This window comes from Silurus meridionalis, chromosome 6, assembly GCF_014805685.1.
Source record: "Silurus meridionalis isolate SWU-2019-XX chromosome 6, ASM1480568v1, whole genome shotgun sequence".
NCBI lineage: Eukaryota > Metazoa > Chordata > Actinopteri > Siluriformes > Siluridae > Silurus > Silurus meridionalis.
In genome coordinates, this window is record NC_060889.1 from 30,286,514 (window position 1) to 30,304,322 (window position 17,809).

At 37.8% G+C, this 17,809-nt stretch overlaps 3 protein-coding genes and 1 non-coding gene across 4 annotated transcripts in view; all 4 read left to right on the plus strand.

The window, feature by feature from the left end:
* The first annotated feature begins 1,262 nt into the window (after positions 1–1,262).
* On the plus strand, positions 1,263–5,082 carry LOC124386823 (E3 ubiquitin-protein ligase TRIM21-like). Its single transcript, XM_046850799.1, has 7 exons — positions 1,263–1,368; positions 2,602–3,185; positions 3,281–3,376; positions 3,487–3,720; positions 3,816–3,963; positions 4,189–4,215; positions 4,317–5,082. The coding sequence occupies exons 2-7, from the start codon at positions 2,604–2,606 to the stop codon at positions 4,859–4,861; spliced, it is 1,632 nt and encodes a 543-aa protein (XP_046706755.1). The 5' UTR covers positions 1,263–1,368; positions 2,602–2,603; the 3' UTR covers positions 4,862–5,082.
* Positions 1,286–14,968, plus strand: LOC124386824 (nuclear factor 7, ovary-like). Its single transcript, XM_046850800.1, is given in 8 exon segments — positions 1,286–1,368; positions 12,606–13,189; positions 13,265–13,326; positions 13,328–13,358; positions 13,468–13,701; positions 13,797–13,944; positions 14,171–14,197; positions 14,299–14,968. Coding segments are annotated over 7 exon segments (1,629 nt in total). The 5' UTR covers positions 1,286–1,368; positions 12,606–12,607; the 3' UTR covers positions 14,844–14,968.
* LOC124386821 (nuclear factor 7, brain-like) overlaps positions 1,340–17,809 on the plus strand; it is a 56,246-nt gene continuing 39,776 nt past the window's right edge. The window contains 1 exon segment of the mRNA XM_046850797.1: positions 1,340–1,368. The gene's annotated coding sequence lies outside the window, so the exon portion shown is untranslated.
* Positions 6,756–6,827, plus strand: trnag-ucc. Its single transcript has one exon. It is a non-coding gene; the product is annotated as a tRNA-Gly (tRNA).

The window sequence follows — 17,809 nt, forward strand, 5'->3', positions numbered from 1 at the left end:
CCAGAGTCGGTTCTTTCGGACAGTTCGTTTCAATGAACCGATTAAAAAAACTGTTCACCGTGTAATTATAACTTAATATAATAATATCATCGTTATCTTGGAAAAGCACCCATAGTGTTCTGATAGGTAAACAGATTTTTTCTTATAGTCTTATGAATTGGACTAGTCTCCATTACCTTTTTACAGAGACGAGGATTAAGCTCATAAAGCTTAAACTAAAACATGCTCAGCACAGCAGGTCTCAATTCAGTGAACTGTATTCAGTATTAATGAAGTTTGCAACATGTGATTGACTAAAATCAAAATGCGGACGGTGAGCGCTAACGAAACTAAATGAAACTAAATTAACATTAAAGAAAGTATACTTACTAATTTCATTATTTGCAGTGAATAAAGTCCATCTGTAATCTCGGGCTCCTTCATCTTTTCTGGCATAATCAGCAACTTCCAGTGCAGAAAATGGCGGATGGCACATCTGTCTCAACTTCGTTAAAATAGTACGTTATAATGACGTAGAGTTTCTGGCACATGCGCATTACACAGAAAATTGATAGAACCTATGTTTTGTTGTTATATGAACTTGTTATTTAAAGTTTTCCATTTCCAATTCAAGTCGAGGTTGTTAGAATTCATCCAGCTGTGTAGTGAGGCACTGCAAGTTGACAGGACATGATTTGACTTGTTCACCTGACTAAAACTCGAAGAATTTCATTAGACAGTTTAAGCTCGTGTTATACATGCACGGTAAAAACACGAGCTTAAACTGAATTCACCTTGTGGAATGAAATGAAGTTTACTGAACTAAATAAATGTTACCTAGATGAAAATTATTGCAGTTTCGTGGAACCTGTTGACCTAAAAAGTGATTTTATTGGATCATTTCATTCTTTTTTTTTTATTGTTTCTGTGTTTTTATTTTATTATAAGTTTCTTTGCACTAGAAATTATTAGAAATAAAAGTGCATTAGTTGGGCAGAGTCATGATTTTTATTTTATTATTTATTTCTGAATATAATGAAAAAATAAATAACATTTATTTGAATATACTACAAGTATGGAGCAAGAATTACTTCCGGTTCACGTGCCTCAGTCAGGTTGGATTTTTGGTCCTTCATGTGAAAACGTTTCGGAGCCTCTGAGCTGATTCGTCCCCGCACTTTAATTAGTGATTTTCTGCCCTCTTGTGGCCAAAATGTGTAACTGTGTAATAAATCAACGCGGGACGAATAAGGGCGTGGTCTAATGATGTCACTCAGCAGAAACGAAAGTAATACGTGAAAGCGTTTGGAGATCAGGATTGAGCAGCAGGACACAATCTCCAGTTTGAATCTTTTGCAGTCTTTCTTTAAGGAACTGAAGTTACAGCAGGTAAACTGTATATAAATAAAGGGTTTAATCTTTTTTTCACTTTATGTCACAGTGAGCAGATTTGAGGAAGTGAACTTGTGAGACCTTTTTCCGTCTCTTTAAATTTTAGTGACGTGTTTCAAGACTATACATATTTTGGACGTCTCTTTCGATAAGGGCGTTTTCTAAATATATATAATTATATAAATATCTATAAACTAGTGTGTGTGTGTGTGTGTGTGTGTGTGTGTGTGTGTGTGTGTCTGCACGCGCACTGTGTTTCAAGTTCCTGTGTGTGAAACGATGAAGATGAAGGAACAAACAATATATAAATGAAACATTTTAAACAAATATTAAATGCTCATAATGATTGTATGATGTGTTTATAATTTTGTTAATCATAATATTTAATAAAATTGATGCTGACACAGTGATACACTGAGAATGTGGTCAAAACATCTCAGATATAGAAGTCTTTTAAACCACATGAAGTTTCCTACGAGGAATCAAAGTGTTTGGAGACTCTGTTTACCAGAAAGTACTTTATTTAACTACGTTTACACACGATCACCTTTAAAATAGTCCCTTGCACAGTAATACAGTTCTCCCAGCGTTCTTCTGGAACGTGTCCTGGATGTCTTTTTTTTTATGTGTGTCAGGCACAAACAAAAACTTGTGCGATTCACGCTGGATCTCCACAACGGTGTCAAAATGGCGACCTTTGATCTGCATCTTCATCTTCTCCGACGATCATCAGGCACAAGTTGCTGAATGGTCTTCCTGATCTCTCTTCATCTTCCAGTGATTTTCTTCTGCTTTTCAATTGTGCATACCACTCAAAACACCTCGAGTGACTCAATGTACAGTCGCTGTATGTCAAACGTCTCTGTTCAACTGCAAGGTGTCCATTAAAGAGCTGAGCTGAGGTCTAAGATGGAGCAGCATGAGTCTCTTTACGACCTTCATTACATAAGATGTTAGGGCTAAGGGTCTGTAATAGTTCAGGAATGAGGGAGTTGGTTTTTTTTCTGGTACATGAACCAGGCAGGATTGTTTTCACAACTCTGATACATTTTCTTCTTGAAAGCTCTTCTTGAAGAGCTGCTGAAGGTTTCCACATAGTGAGGGAGTGACGGAGAGGTGAAGGAGATTGTGAGGGGGACAAATAAAAAATGATTGTAGCTATTGTTTTGGATTGTAAAGTATAAAGTCTACTGTGATCTAATTTCACTCTCATTGTATTTCCTGTATCAGTCATGGCTTCCTCCAGCAGTGCTCTGTGTGAAGATCAGCTCCAGTGCTCCATCTGTCTGGATGTTTTCACTGATCCAGTCTCTACTCCATGTGGACACAACTTCTGTATGATCTGTCTAAAAGAGTATTGGGACAGCAGTTCACACTGCCAGTGTCCAGTGTGTAAGGAGAAATTCTCCACTCGTCCTGATCTACGTGTGAATACGTTCATCTTTGCACTTGCTGCTACATTTAAGAAGTCAGTTCAGGTGAAATCCAGCAGAGCTGCAGAAAACCCCACCCGATCTCAGGTGCTCTGTGAGGTCTGCTGTGAAAAGCAGTGTGTAGCCGTGAAGTCCTGCCTGATCTGTATGGCTTCTTACTGCAAGACTCATCTGGAACCTCATGAGAGAGTTTCTTCATTAAAGAAGCACAAACTGATGGAGCCTGTGGAGAACCTGGAGGACTACATCTGCCAGAAACATGATAGACCCCTGGAGCTGTTCTGTAGAGACGACCAGACGTGTGTGTGTCAGTTCTGTACTGAGGGAGACCACAAATCCCACAACACTGTTCCTATAGAGGAGGAGAGTGTTGAGAAGGAGGTGAGAGACTGAACATTTATGATGGATAATGTTTGTAGCTCAGAAATATGACCTCTGACTTATGAGTTAACACATGACGCATATATTTTTCTTAGAATGAACTGGTGAAGACTCAAGCAGAAGTTCAGCAGAAGATCCAGGAGCGACTGAAGATGATTGAGGAGATCAAACGCTCTGTAGAAGTCAATAAAGTGAGTCTCTTACAGTAACTAACCTCCAGAAGAACTCCTTTATACAACACATTAGGAGAATCATGATACATCCATGTGGAATAATTGATCTTGAATTTGTCTCCTGTTAGAAAAATTCAGAGAAGGAGAAAGCAGATGTTGTGAAGATGTTCTGTGCTCTGATACGCTGCATTGAGAGAATCCAGGCTGAGCTGCTTAAGGTGATGGAGGAGAAGCAGAAAGCAGCAGAGAAGCAGGCTGAAGAGTTCATTAAAGATCTGGAGCAGGAACTCAGTGAGCTAAAGAGGAGAAACAGTGATCTGGAGCAGCTCTCACACACTGAGGATCACCTCCACCTTCTACAGGTCAGAGTTCCTCTGATTCTCAATAGCAATGCAGCACATGACTGGACGTTGGTCCCCATGCTGATGGATTTCTCCTCTCTCCTGCTGTACTGTAGATTTACCTGTTACTGTGCAGCTCTCCACACACCCAGGACTGGACTTCTATCACAATAACTTCTCATCTGAGTGTGGAGACTCTAAGGAGAGCTCTGGCTCAGCTTCAGGAGACTCTCAGTCAGGAAATGGAGAAAATTCCTGACATCAGTAAGTAGTTAATGATCTGTTAGATCTTGGTTGGTCTGAGAAGATTCATTCTAAGCAATAGTTACATTCAGCTGAAATTTATCAAGATCTTGAGAACAGAAATGTGTTTTTTTTTAATTAATCCATGTTTGTGTTTTGGTTTATTGTTACAGTATTTTAATGTTATTTATAATAATGAAGTATTTAATCTCAGTGTCACATGTTCCAAAACTATTTTCCAAACAGAACTGAAGAGAATTCAACAATATGCAGGTTTGTGAGCTCTTACTGATCACATGACTATATCTATATCTCTTCACTGTTACACACTGTGTACTGCTAAAACTGATGTACGCTGTGTTTCTGTCTCTCAGTGGACGTGACTCTGGATCCTGATACAGCTTATCCTTATCTCGTCCTGTCTGATGATGGAAAACAAGTTACATGTGGAGATACAAGTCAGAATTTCCCTGATAATCCAAAGAGGTTTAATAACTATTGCATTGTTCTGGGACAGGAGGGATTCTCCTCAGGGAGATTTTACTTTGAGGTGCAGGTCAAAGGGAAGACTGAGTGGGATTTAGGAGTCGGCAGAGAATCCATTAACAGGAAAGGGAAGATTAGATACAGACCTGAAAATGGATGCTGGTGTGTGATTCTGAGGAATAAGACTGGATATACGGCTTGTGATTCTCCCCGTGTCTCCCTCTCCTTTAAACAGTCTCCTCAGAAGGTTGGAGTGTTTGTGGATTATGAGGAGGGTCTGGTCTCCTTCTATGATGTTGATGCAAAGTCTCATATCTACTCTTTCACTGCTCAGACTTTCACTGAGAAACTTTATCCATACTTCTGCCCCGGCACTGATGATGGAGGTAAATATTCAGCCCCACGGATCATCTGCCCTGTTCATCAAATCTAATGAAGTGTAGAAATCTAAAATAGTTCGACTTTCCCTCCCTGTCCCCCCCCTCTCTCCTTAATGCTTCGTTGTCCATTAGAGGGCGCCCTCTCACTTCATTTTCGGTAATTATATTTCGTCCCACTATGTGTGTGTTAGATGTGATTCCTGATTCTGTTTGGAGTTTTTGATTTTCATGTCCGTCTGATGCTGTGTTTTTTTTATTAAATAATAAAGTCATTGGCTAAAGTGATTTAGAATAAATAATCCTGCTTCTGACTGTTCATTTATTGTGTGATAATCACAAGTCTTCATATTTTCAATTTATGTAATATTTCAGGAGTTGTGCACACGATCATTCCTGCAGGTATGAATTAGTGTAAGAGTTGATTTATCAATAGTAGTAGAAAGTACAGTGGAAACACCCAATTTAGAGACACAGGCATGTTCTTTCTTTCAGGTTCAGCTATTTACAATTTTATTTACAAAAACTATTTATTTATTTACAAAAACATTGTGAAAGTGTTTAAGTGCCTGTTTAAAGATATTTTTATTAATTACAATTGGCATATTTTGAGTGTAAACTCAAACATGTTTTGGATTTTTGGCAAATTCTTTCAACAAATAGAGGATACCAGCTTTAATTGAGGCTTGTTTTCGTCTGAGCACCCCCACATAACCAGGCCTATTAATAATGAAAAATTAGCAATTTATGTTGAATACAAAACCCCTGACATGGAGTAAATAAATATTGTAGAAAGACAGAAAGTGAAAATTATCTTTCAAAAAAGTCAGTAAGTTTTCTCTTTATTACTCTCCATTTCATAGCTGCTTCATGTAGTGGTGCTGAACAAGCAGTAAATGATATCACGAGTATGGCGGTTTTTAGATGTGGAGGTTTAAATTTTAAAAAGACATGACAACTATTTAAATAAACATACTGATGTCACACGAATAATTTTAAATAATTTCCGAAATCTACCATATCTACCATATTTGAATTTATTCAGATGTGAAATTCATATATTTTTTACTAAAATTATCTTAGGGACCTCTCTAAGTTTATTTTTGCCTTTTCATGTGGGGTCCCTAATGCTTTATGGGGTGGTCCCGGATCCCCCCAGCCCCCCTTAATTCGAGCGCTGGTCATTTCACTTGTCCCTACTTGCGTTGTTTCATCTGTTATGAGGTTATTGTTCTGACTGAAACAGAGCTCTGACACTGAAGACTCCTTCCATGGATAGGAAATAAAACACTTCCATATTTGGAACGGCCTTGTGAACAATCCCATAGACACATTTTGAAAATGTAATTTTAAATGTTTCATTTATATCATATCTGTATTTAATAATTAAAGTCGACTTCCAACCTAAAATCTATTTCCTGTAGCCTAATTATTTGTCAAATTCATCCATCAAACACATGCATATTCATAAGTAAGTAAATGTTTTGATTTCAATAGTAACAAATATGAAAAAATGTCATTATGATAGTAAAAATGCTCTTTTCATAAGCTCTTAAAAAGTAATGTGTCTCCAGAGTGCAGAAGAACATAATAATCTAAACTGACATTAGGAGGCAAAATAAATACATTTAAAATCATAATAAAATCTCCACTATAATACTGCTAGTCACTGCGGCCCATGTCATTTTCTTACAGACCCCATTAAAGGAAAAATTATTTGGCCCTTACATAAAAAAAGTTTGTGGACCCCTGGTAAAAAGTATGGAAGTCCTAAGAGACCATGCATTATAACTTTATTTCCTTCTTGTTTTTTTCTTTCTTGTTTTCTGGTGATCTCGACATAACGAGTTGTTTTGTTGTAAACTTCATCCTCATATGTTACACAATTGCTGCTGAATATTGTACAAAAGTCATGGATTCATTCGGCAACGGTCGCCCTCCAGCAGGGTGGCGTTGGTGGTATAGTGGTGAGCATAGCTGCCTTCCAAGCAGTTGACCCGGGTTCGATTCCCGGCCAACGCAAAACCTTTAGTGATTATGTTCAGTTGCCAAAGTAACAACCTCTAAGCAGTCTTGATTCTATTTGCTTCCCTTGAACACTTGCCGTTTGTGAATTAGATGGACCCGCCCCCCATCATAGACATAACTTCATCTTATGTGATGCACAATACTGCTATCTGCACTACCACACACTCACATACTTTATCTTCATTCTGTCATATACTCTATATATTGTGGTTTTATTTAATATGTACAATCTGTATTGTCTTGTGATTTTGTGATTTGTGGTGAGAGGCGCTTCAAATATTGTTTGTGTATGAAGATATAAAGAATTATCTGTTAAAATAAAAAAGGGAAGATGTACTGATATGAGTTTTCCATGATAATGTGGCCACGAGATGGCAGTATAATGCTACGGTAAGAAACGTTCAGGACTGTGTTAAACAGCAGAATAAAATCGTTCTGATAACAGTACTCGGTGTGTGAGCGTCGTCAATACAATGAAGTCACAGCAAGTAAACTGTTAGTGATCAGGAGGAAGGCAGGGAGAGAGCAGGAAAAGGTCAAATACTAACTACATGATGTTCAAGTAGATAATAAAGTATATATATATATATATATATATATATATATATATATATATATATATATATATATATATATATATATACATATTTCCTTTGTGAAAAGGTAAGGAGGATTTTCACTGTTCTCCATAATATATGTTAAATGTATCAAATTATATTAGCCATCCATGTTTTTGAAATAAATATGTACTGTTTTAAAAAGGGTTCAATAACATGTATGTGAAATTATATTTGATGGATTGTTTTATATCTTTAATTCTTTGCAGGTTTTTTGTGTTCCATGTGGTGCAGCATATTTTATGTAATGTCATGATGTGTTATTTTTTTTATTTTGGCTACAGCCAACATTTGTCTGTTATATGCAGTAGTTACATTTTGGTTTTCAGTGAATTTGTGAACCATAATTTACTATTAAGCTGTAGCCACATCCATATTTAGTTTAACTACTAATTTGTTATGAATGTGTGAGTGTATCTCAGTTTGAAGCTTTTGCAGTCTTTCTTCAAGGAGGTGAAGTCACAGCAGGTAAACTGTATATAAATAAAGGGTTTAATTTTTTTTTTTTTACTTTATGTCACAGTGAGCAGCTTTGAGGAAGTGAACTTGAGAGACCTTTTTACGTCTCTTTGAATTTTAGTGACGTTTTTTAAGACTATAAATATTTTGGACGTCTCTCTTGATAAAGGCGTTTTCTAGATATATATTATTATCTAAATATCTATAAACTAATGTGTGTGTGTGTGTGTGTGTGCGCGCACTGTGTTTAAAGTTCCTGTGTGTGAAACGATGAAGGTGGAGGAACAATCAATATTTACAGTGAGGAAAATAAGTATTTGAACACCCTGATATTTTGCAAGTTCTCCCACTTAGAAATCATGGAGGGGTCTGAAATTGTCATCGTAGGTGCATGTCCACTGTGAGAGGCATAATCTAAAAAAAAAAAAAAAAATCCAGAAATCACAAAATATGATTTTTTAACTATTTATTTGTATGATACAGCTGCAAATAAGTATTTGAACACCTGAGAAAGTCAATGTTAATATTTGGTACAGTATCCTTTGTTTGCAATTACAGAGGTCAAACGTTTCCTGTAGTTTTTCACCAGGTTTGCACACACTGCAGGAGGGATTTTGGCCCACTCCTCCACACAGATCTTCTCTAGATCAGTCAAGTTTCTGGCCTGTCGCTGAGAAACATGGAGTTTGAGCTCCCTCCAAAGATTCTCTATTGGGTTTAGGTCTGGAGACTGGCTAGGCCACGCCAGAACTTTGATATGCTTCTTACAGAGCCACTCCTTGGTTATCCTGGCTGTGTGGTTCGGGTCATTGTCATGTTGAAAGACTCATGCCTCGACCCATCTTCAATGCTCTAACTGAGGGAAGGAGGCTGTTCCCCAAAATCTCGCAATACATGGCCCCGGTCATCCTCTTCTTAATACAGTGCAGTTGCCCTGTTTCATGTGCAAAAAAAACACCCCCGAAGCATGATGCTACCACCCCCATGCTTCACAATAGGGATGGTGTTCTTGGGATGGTACTCATAATTCTTCTTCCTCCAAACACGTTTAGTGGAATTATGACCCAAAAGTTCTATTTTGGTCTCACCTGACCACATGACTTTCTCCCATGACTCCTCTGGATCATCCAAATGGTCATTGGCAAACTTAAGACGTGCCTGGACATGTGCTGGTTTAAGCAGGGGAACCTTCCGTGCCATGCATGATTTCAAACCATGACGTCTTAGTGTATTACCAACAGTAACCTTGGAAACGGTGGTCCCAGCTCTTTTCAGGTGATTGACCAGCTCCTTCCGTGTAGTTCTGGGCTGATTTCTCACCTTCCTTAGGATCATTGAGACCCCACGAGGTGAGATCTTGCATGGAGCCCCAGTCCGAGGAGATTGACAGTCATGTTTAGCTTCTTCCATTTTCTAATGATTGCTCCAACAGTGGACCTTTTTTCACCAAGCTGCTTGGCAATTTCCCCGTAGCCCTTTCCAGCCTTGTGGAGGTGTACAATTTTGTCTCTAATGTCTTTGGACAGCTTTTTGGTCTTGGCCATGTTAGTAGTTGGATTCTTACTGATTGTATGGGGTGGACAGGTGTCTTTATGCAGCTAACGACCTCAAACATGTGCATCTAATTTAGGATAATAAATGTAGTGGAGGTGGACATTTTAAAGGCAGACTAACAGGTCTTTGAGGGTCAGAATTCTAGCTAATAGACAGCTGTTCAAATACTTATTTGCAGCTGTATCATACAAATAAATAGTTTAAAAATCATATATTGTGATTTCTGGATTTTTTTTTTTAGATTATGTCTCTCACAGTGGACATGCACCTACGATGACAATTTCAGACCCCTCCATGATTTCTAAGTGGGAGAACTTGCAAAATAGCAGGGTGTTCAAATACTTATTTTCCTCACTGTATATAAAATTTTATTTATTTTTTTTTCAAAATTTTAGATTTTTAACAAATATTTAATGCTCATAATGATAGTATGATGTGTTTATACTTTTGTTAATCATAATATTTAATAAAATTGGTGCTGACACAGTGATACACTGCATGGGCGTAAATTTCATTTAACAGTGGGGGGCGACAATATACAATTTCTCATGAGCAATTTTTGAAGGGGACACAAATAATACAGTCAAATTGTACTTATAAATACACAGTGTCCCCACAGTGTCCCCACCATGTGTCCTCACAACTTTGCTTGTATCATTATTAGTGTAGCATGGAGACTGCGTGATTATGGTTATTTTTTAAGTTTTTCTCAGGTTCAATGACAAAGCAAAACAAGGAATTAAAAAAAGGTTTAACATTTTTTTTTTATTAATTAAGACACTTAAGAACAGAATAGAAATTGCTTATAAAAATACAGTGGGGTCAGGTCGGACGTTGCACAGTGCTCATTTAGTAAATGCACAGATAAGCAATATGCTAATTGTGGCCGTTATTGTTAACATTATGCCAAGTCGTCCCAAATAAAATACTGCATGGGAAACGGCTTTGGCGTGTTAGTGTCAGTGCACTATGCTACAAGATATTGTAAACAAGCTAACGTTAACTGGATAAGTCATATTTTAATCGCTAATAGAGCAGATTCATGGAAAAATTACATCGGTACATTTTTGCCGCAACTAATTTATGAATTTGGATCAACTACATTAAAGAGAATCACTTTAATTACAGTGAATAAAATACCCTGGTTAATGGAGTTGAACATTAATTGGGCCGCAGACACACACCTGACTCGTATGTGTAGAGTAGGTGAGATGAACTGAGAAAGCAAGCAGTGGGTCAAACCACTGTGAGAAAGGGGGGACTCAACTGTTTCTAAATGCAGTTTTTTCGTTTGTTCTTTTTTCTACTTACACAATTATTTAGGTATATATACTTATATTTTTCACAATAAGAGTGAGATTTTTTAAATAATTTTTGGATGGGGGGCCATGTCCCCTCTGTCCCCACCGGGATTTATGCCCATGTTACACTGAGAATGTGGTCAAAACATCTCAGGCTATAGAAGGCTTTTAAACCTTTTGAAGTTTCCTACGAGGTATCAAAGAGTTTGGAGACTCTGTTTACCAGAAAGTACTTTATTTATATACGTTTACACACGATCACCTTCAAAATAGTCCCCTTGCACAGTAATACAGTTCTCCCAGCGTTCTTCTGGAACATGTCCTTGACATTTTTTTTTTTTTTAGAGTGTTGATGATCCGCTGTGGCGACCCCTAATGGGAGCAGCCGAAAGAAGAAGAAGAAGAAGAAGTCAGGCACCTTCTGTGATTCACATTGGATCTCCACAACGGTGTCAAAATGGCGACCTTTGATCTGCATTTTTATCTTCAGGACGAGGGTGAAGTGAATGGTCTTCCTGATCTCTCGTCGTCTTCTTCTGCTTTTTAATAGCATGTGCCACTCAAAACACCTCGAGTGACTTATTGCACAGTCGCTGTATGTCAAACGTATGTCATGTCAAACGTCTCTGTGTCAGATTTGCCCATTTTAATACAGAATTTAAAATTTGTTCTTTGTTGTAATTTGCTCTACATGATGAAATCACAGATGTGGTAACACACGTGGGTCAGAATAGCACCAGTAACAACATTATTTGCAAAACGTTTGGATACCATCTTCTAGTTGTTCATGTGATCCAACAAACCTAGTTATGTATGTACTGGGAGGCCGGTTGCTGGAAATAGCAGATAATCTTCACCTTGTACACCACAGGTTTTCAATTAGGTCAGATGTCTGGCATCATCAGAACTGTCTGATGTGATCTGGTGCATCAGGAAAAAGAGTACAGGGATGTGGTCAAAAACTTTATTGAGGGGTGAAGGGGGTACCATCTGCCTCTCAAAGAGACCAATACTATAAAGATGGTGGAGGACTACAGGAGGAAGAGGATCACAATCAGTGGCATTACCAGCCTGGCAAATGTTCAGGACGTTGAGCATTAAAAGGTCAATTCATAAACTGTGTAGAGGAAAGAGACACCCAGTGGTTTAAGGTGACAATTGACCGGATTACATGCCAATATGAAGGGGACATTTGGGATTATGGGAACATGAAGGGTGTCCTCATAACTCCTGTACTGTAGCAGCATTTATCTGGACTAGAGGAGCTGAAGTTCACAATTTTTCTTGATATATAATATGAGGTCTAAACTGGAGCAGTCTCTCTAGGACCTTCAGTACATGAGATGTAGAGGCTATGGGTCTGTAATTGTTCAGGAATGAGGGAGTTGGGGTTTTTCTGGTACATGAACCAGGCAGGATGTTTTACACAACTCTGATACACTTTCTTCTTGAAAGCTCATGTTTAAGAGCCGCTGAAGGTTTCCACACAGCTGCTTAGTGCAGGTTTTCTCTACACTGAGCCTGATTCTGTCAGATGCCTGGATCTTTCCCATGCTTCAGCTTCTCTAACTGTTTCTTACCATGGCCAGGAGTGACAGATATGTGGGCTTGGAAGTTGTGATTTCTTTTTGTTATAGAAAGAAAGAAGGTTGTGGAATGAGGGGAGTTGAAATTTTGTGGTGGATTTGGAGAGCAGTGTTGATGGTAATGATGGTGAGGGAGTGAAGGAGATTGTGAGGGGGACAAATAAAAAAAAATATATATTGTGGTTATTGTTTTTAATTGTTATCTGTAAAGTCTATTGTGATCTAATTTTTCTCTCATTGTATCTCCTGTATCAGCCATGGCTTCCTCCAGCAGTGCTCTGTGTGAAGATCAGCTCCTGTGCTGCATCTGTCTGGATGTGTTCACTGATCCAGTCTCTACTCCATGTGGACACAACTTCTGTATGATCTGTCTAAAAGAGTATTGGGACAGGAGTTCACACTGCCAGTGTCCAGTGTGTAAGGAGAAATTCTCCAATCGTCCTAAACTACGTGTGAATACGTTCATCTCTGCACTTGCTGCTCCATTTAAGAAGTCAGTTCAGTTGAAATCCAGCAGAGCTGCAGAAAAACCCACCCGATCTCAGTTGCTCTGTGAGATCTGCTGTGAAAAGCAGTGTGTAGCCGTGAAGTCCTGCCTGATCTGTATGGCTTCTTACTGCAAGACTCATCTGGAACCTCATGAGAGAGTTTCATCATTAAGGAAGCACAAACTGATGGAGCCTGTGGAGAACCTGGAGGACTACATCTGCCAGAAACATGATAGACCCCTGGAGCTGTTCTGTAGAGACGACCAGACATGTGTGTGTCAGTTCTGTACTGAGGGAGACCACAAACCCCACAACACTGTTTCTATAGAGGAGGAGAGTATTGAGAAGAAGGTGAGAGACTGAACATTTATTTGTAGATCAGAAATATGACCTCTGACTTTAACACATGATGCATATTTTTCTCAGAATGAACTGGTGAAGACTCGAGCAGAAGTTCAGCAGAAGATCCAGGAGCGACTGATGAAGATTGGAGTTTAAACACTCTGTAGAAGTCAATAAAGTGAGTCTGTTAGAGTAACTAACCTCCAGAAGAACTCCTTTATACAACACATTAGGAGAATCATGATACATCCATGTGAAATGATTGATCTCGATTTGTCTCCTGTTAGAAAAACTCAGAGAAGGAGAAAGCAGATGTTGTGGAGATGTTTAGTGCTCTGATACGCTGCATTGAGAGAATCCAGGCTGAGCTGCTTATGGTGATGGAGGAGAAGCAGAAAGCAGCAGAGAGGCAGGCTAAAGAGTTCATTAAAGATCTGGAGCAGGAACTCAGTGTGCTAAAGAGAAGAAACACTGATCTGGAGCAGCTCTCGCACACTGAGGATCACCTCCACCTCCTACAGTTCAGAGTTTCTCTGTTTCTCAATAGCAATGCAGCACATGACAGGATGTTGGTCCCCATGCTGAGGGATTTCTCCTCTCTCCTGCTGTACTGTAGATTTACCCGTCACTGTGCAGCTCTCCACACACCCAGGACTGGACTTCCATCACAATTACCTCTCATCTGAGTGTGGAGACTCTGAGGAGAGCTCTGGCTCAGCTTCAGGAGACTCTCAGTCAGGAAATGGAGAAGATTCCTGACATTAGTAAGTAGTTAATGATCTGTTAAAGCTTGGTTGGTCTAAAAAGATTCATTCTAAGCAGAAAATAAAATTTCCTGAATTTCATAAAGATCCTGAGAAGAGAAATCCATGTTTGTTTTTATAAATGCATTTTTGTGTTTTGGTTTATTGTTACAGTATTTTGATGTTATTTATAATAATGAAGTATTTAATCTCAATGTAACATTTTCCAAAACTATTTTCCAAACAGAACTGAAGAGAATTCAACAATATGCAGGTTTGTGAGCTCTTACTGATCACATGACTATATCTATATCTCTTCACTGTTACACACTGTGTGATGATAAAACTGATGTACGCTGTGTTTCTGTCTCTCAGTGGACGTGACTCTGGATCCTGATACAGCTCATCCTGATCTCGTCCTGTCTGATGATGGAAAACAAGTTACATGTGGAGACAAAAGACAACCTCTCCCTGATAATCCAGAGAGGTTTAATAACTATTGCATTGTTTTGGGAAAGAAGGGATTCTCCTCAGGGAGATTTTACTATGAGGTGCAAGTCAAAGGGATGACTGAGTGGGATTTAGGAGTCGCCAGAGAATTCATTAACAGGAAAGGGAAGATTATAGCCAGACCTGAAGATGGATACTGGTGTGTATGGCTTAGGAATAAGACTGAATATAAGGCTTGTGAATCTCCCTCTGTCTCCCTCTCCTTGAAACAGTCTCCTCAGAAGGTTGGAGTGTTTGTGGATTATGAGGAGGGTCTGGTCTCCTTCTATGATGTTGATGCAAAGTCTCATATCTACTCTTTCACTGCTCAGACTTTCACTGAGAAACTTTATCCATTCTTCATCCCATGCACTCATGATGGATGTAAAAATTCAGCCTCACTGATCATCTGCCCTGTTCATCAAAACTAATAAAGTGTAGAAATCTAAAATAGTTCGACTTTCCCTCCCTGTCCCTCCCTCTCTCCTTAATGCTTCGATTGTCCATCAGAGGGCGCCCTCTCACTTCATTTCGGTAATAATATATGTGTGAGTTAGATGTGATTCCTGATTCTCTTTGGAGTTCTTGATGTTTATGTCTGTCTGATGCTGTGTTTTCTCATTAAATAATAAATTCATTGCTGAAAGTCATTGGCTACAGGGATTTAGTATAAATATTGATCCTTCTGTCTGTTCATTTAATCTGTGATAATCACGAGTCTTCAATTTTTTTCAAAGTAATATTTCAGGAGTTGTGCACATGATCAATCCTGCAGGTATGAATTAATAAATGGTTGCTTCATCAATAGAAATAGAAAATCCAGTGGAAACACATAATTTAGAGACACAGGCATGTTCTTTCTTTCAGGTTTAGCTATTTATAATGTAACACAAAACATTGTGTTAAAAACAAGTGTTTAAAGACCTTTTTTATTAGTTAAAATGGCCATCTTTTGAGTGCAAACTCAAATATGTTCTGGATTTTTGCCAAATTCTTCCACAAATAGAGGATACTAGCTTTAATTGAGGCTTTTTTTTCGTCTGAGCCAGGCCAGGCCTATTAATAATGAAAGATTAGTAATTTATGTTGAATATAAAACTTAATAACTTAAAACTAACTTAAAAACTAAATAAATATTGTTAAAAGACAGAAAGTGAAAATTATCCCTCAAAAAAGTCAGTACGTTTTCTCTTTATTACTCTCCATTTCATAGCTGCTTCATGTAGTGGTGCTGAACAAGCAGTAAATGATATCACGTGTATTTAGATGTGGATGTGTTTGAATTTTAAAGAGACATGACAACTATTTAAATTAACATGCTGATGTCACATGAATAATTGTAAATAATTAATTTACGAAATCTACCATATCCTAACTGCTTGAATGTAATCAGATGTGTAATTCATATTTTTTTACAAAAATTCTTAGGGACCCCCCCTAAGTCTATTTTGTAGTTGTCATGGGGGTCCCTAATGCTTTATGGGGTGGTCCCGGATCCCCAAGCTCCCCTTAATTCGAGCACTGGTCATATCAAACGGTCCTACTTGCGTTGCTTCATCTGTTATGAGGTTATTGTTCTGACTGAAACAGAGCTCTGACACTGGAGACTCCTTCCATTGATAGGAAATAAAACACCTCCACATTTGGAACAGCCTTGTGAACAATGCTATAGACACATTTCAAAAATGTTATATATATTATTAATATCATATCTGTATTTAATAATTAAGGTCGACTTCCAACCTAAAATCTCTCTTCTGTAGCCTAATTATTTGTCAGATTCACCCACCGAACACATGCATATTTATAAGTAAGTAAATGTTTTGATTTCAATAGCAAAAATAATGAAAAAATGTGATTGATAGTAAAAATACTGTTTTCATAAGCTCTTAAAAAGTAACGCTTATGTGTCTCTAGGGTGCAGAACAAAATAATCAACTAATCTAACATTAGGAGGCAAAATAAATACATTTAAAATCATAATAAAATCTCTACTACTGATAGCCACTGTGGCCTATGACATTTTTTTACAGACCCCATTAAAGGAAAAATTATTTGGCCCTTACAAAAAAAAGTTTGGAGACCCCCTGGTTAAAACTATGGAAGTCCTAAGAGACCACGCATTATAACTTTATTTCCTTCTGTTTTTTCTTTATTGTTTTATCGTGATCTCGACATAACAAGATGTTTTGTCGTAAGCTTCATCCTCATATGTCACACAATTGCTGCTGTATATTGTACAAAAGTCCCAAAGTAACTTCATCTTATGTGATGCACAATACTGCTATCTGCACTACCACACACTCACAGACGTTATCTACATCCTGTCATATACTCTGTATATTGTGGTCTTATTTAATCTGTACAATCTGTATTGTCTTGTGATTTTGTAATTTGTGGTAAGAGGTAGTTCAAATATTGTTTGTGTATAAAAATATAAATAATTAACTGTTAAAATAATAATAAAAAAAAAGTGTAAGATGTACTGATAAGCATTTTCCATGATAATATGGCCACTAGATGGCAGTATAATGCTACGGTTAGCAACGTTCAGGACTGTTTAAAACAGCAGAATAAAATCGTTCTGATAACAGTACTCGGTGTGTGAGCGTCGTCAATACAATGGCAAAAATAATTTTAATATAATACAAGTATAATGCAACCGTTACATCCGGTCCACTTCCCTCAGACAGTTTGGATTTTTGGTTCTTCATGGGAAATCGTTGTGGCGGCTCTGGTTTAATGCGTCTGTGCATTTAATTCGGCGATTTTCTGCCCTCTTGTGGCCAAGATATGTAACTGTAACGTGTCAAAGCAGAAAAATGGGGGCGTGGTGTAATGATGTCCATCAGCAGATGCGAAAGTAAAGCGTGAAAGTGTTTGAAGATCAGGATTCAGCAGGTTGCAGCAGGACACAATCTTTAGTTTGAAGCTTTTACAGTCTTTCTTCAAGGAACTGAAGCCACAGCCGGTTAACACGAGGAAAGAAGGGAGAGATCAGGAAAAGGTCAAATACTAACTACATGATGTTCAAGTAGACAATAAAGTGTGTGTGTGTGTGTGTGTGTGTGTGTGTGTGTGTGTATATATATATATATATATATATATATATATATATATATATATATATATATATATATATATATATATATATATTATTAATATCATATCTGTATTTAATAATTAAGGTCGACTTCCAACCTAAAATCTCTCTTCTGTAGCCTAATTATTTGTCAGATTCACCCACCGAACACATGCATATTTATAAGTAAGTAAATGTTTTGATTTCAATAGCAAAAATAATGAAAAAATGTGATTGATAGTAAAAATACTGTTTTCATAAGCTCTTAAAAAGTAACGCTTATGTGTCTCTAGGGTGCAGAACAAAATAATCAAC

What these genes read in the sequence shown, in the direction of transcription:
- LOC124386823 (XM_046850799.1), top strand. Translation starts at nt 2,604, where the DNA reads ATGGCTTCCTCCAGCAGTGCTCTGTGTGAAGATCAGCTCCAGTGCTCC. An exon ending in GCTCTGTAGAAGTCAATAAA is followed by an intron (nt 3,377 to 3,486) that starts GTGAGTCTCTTA and finishes GTCTCCTGTTAG; the next exon opens with AAAAATTCAGAGAAGGAGAA. An exon ending in GAGAATTCAACAATATGCAG is followed by an intron (nt 4,216 to 4,316) that starts GTTTGTGAGCTC and finishes TCTGTCTCTCAG; the next exon opens with TGGACGTGACTCTGGATCCT.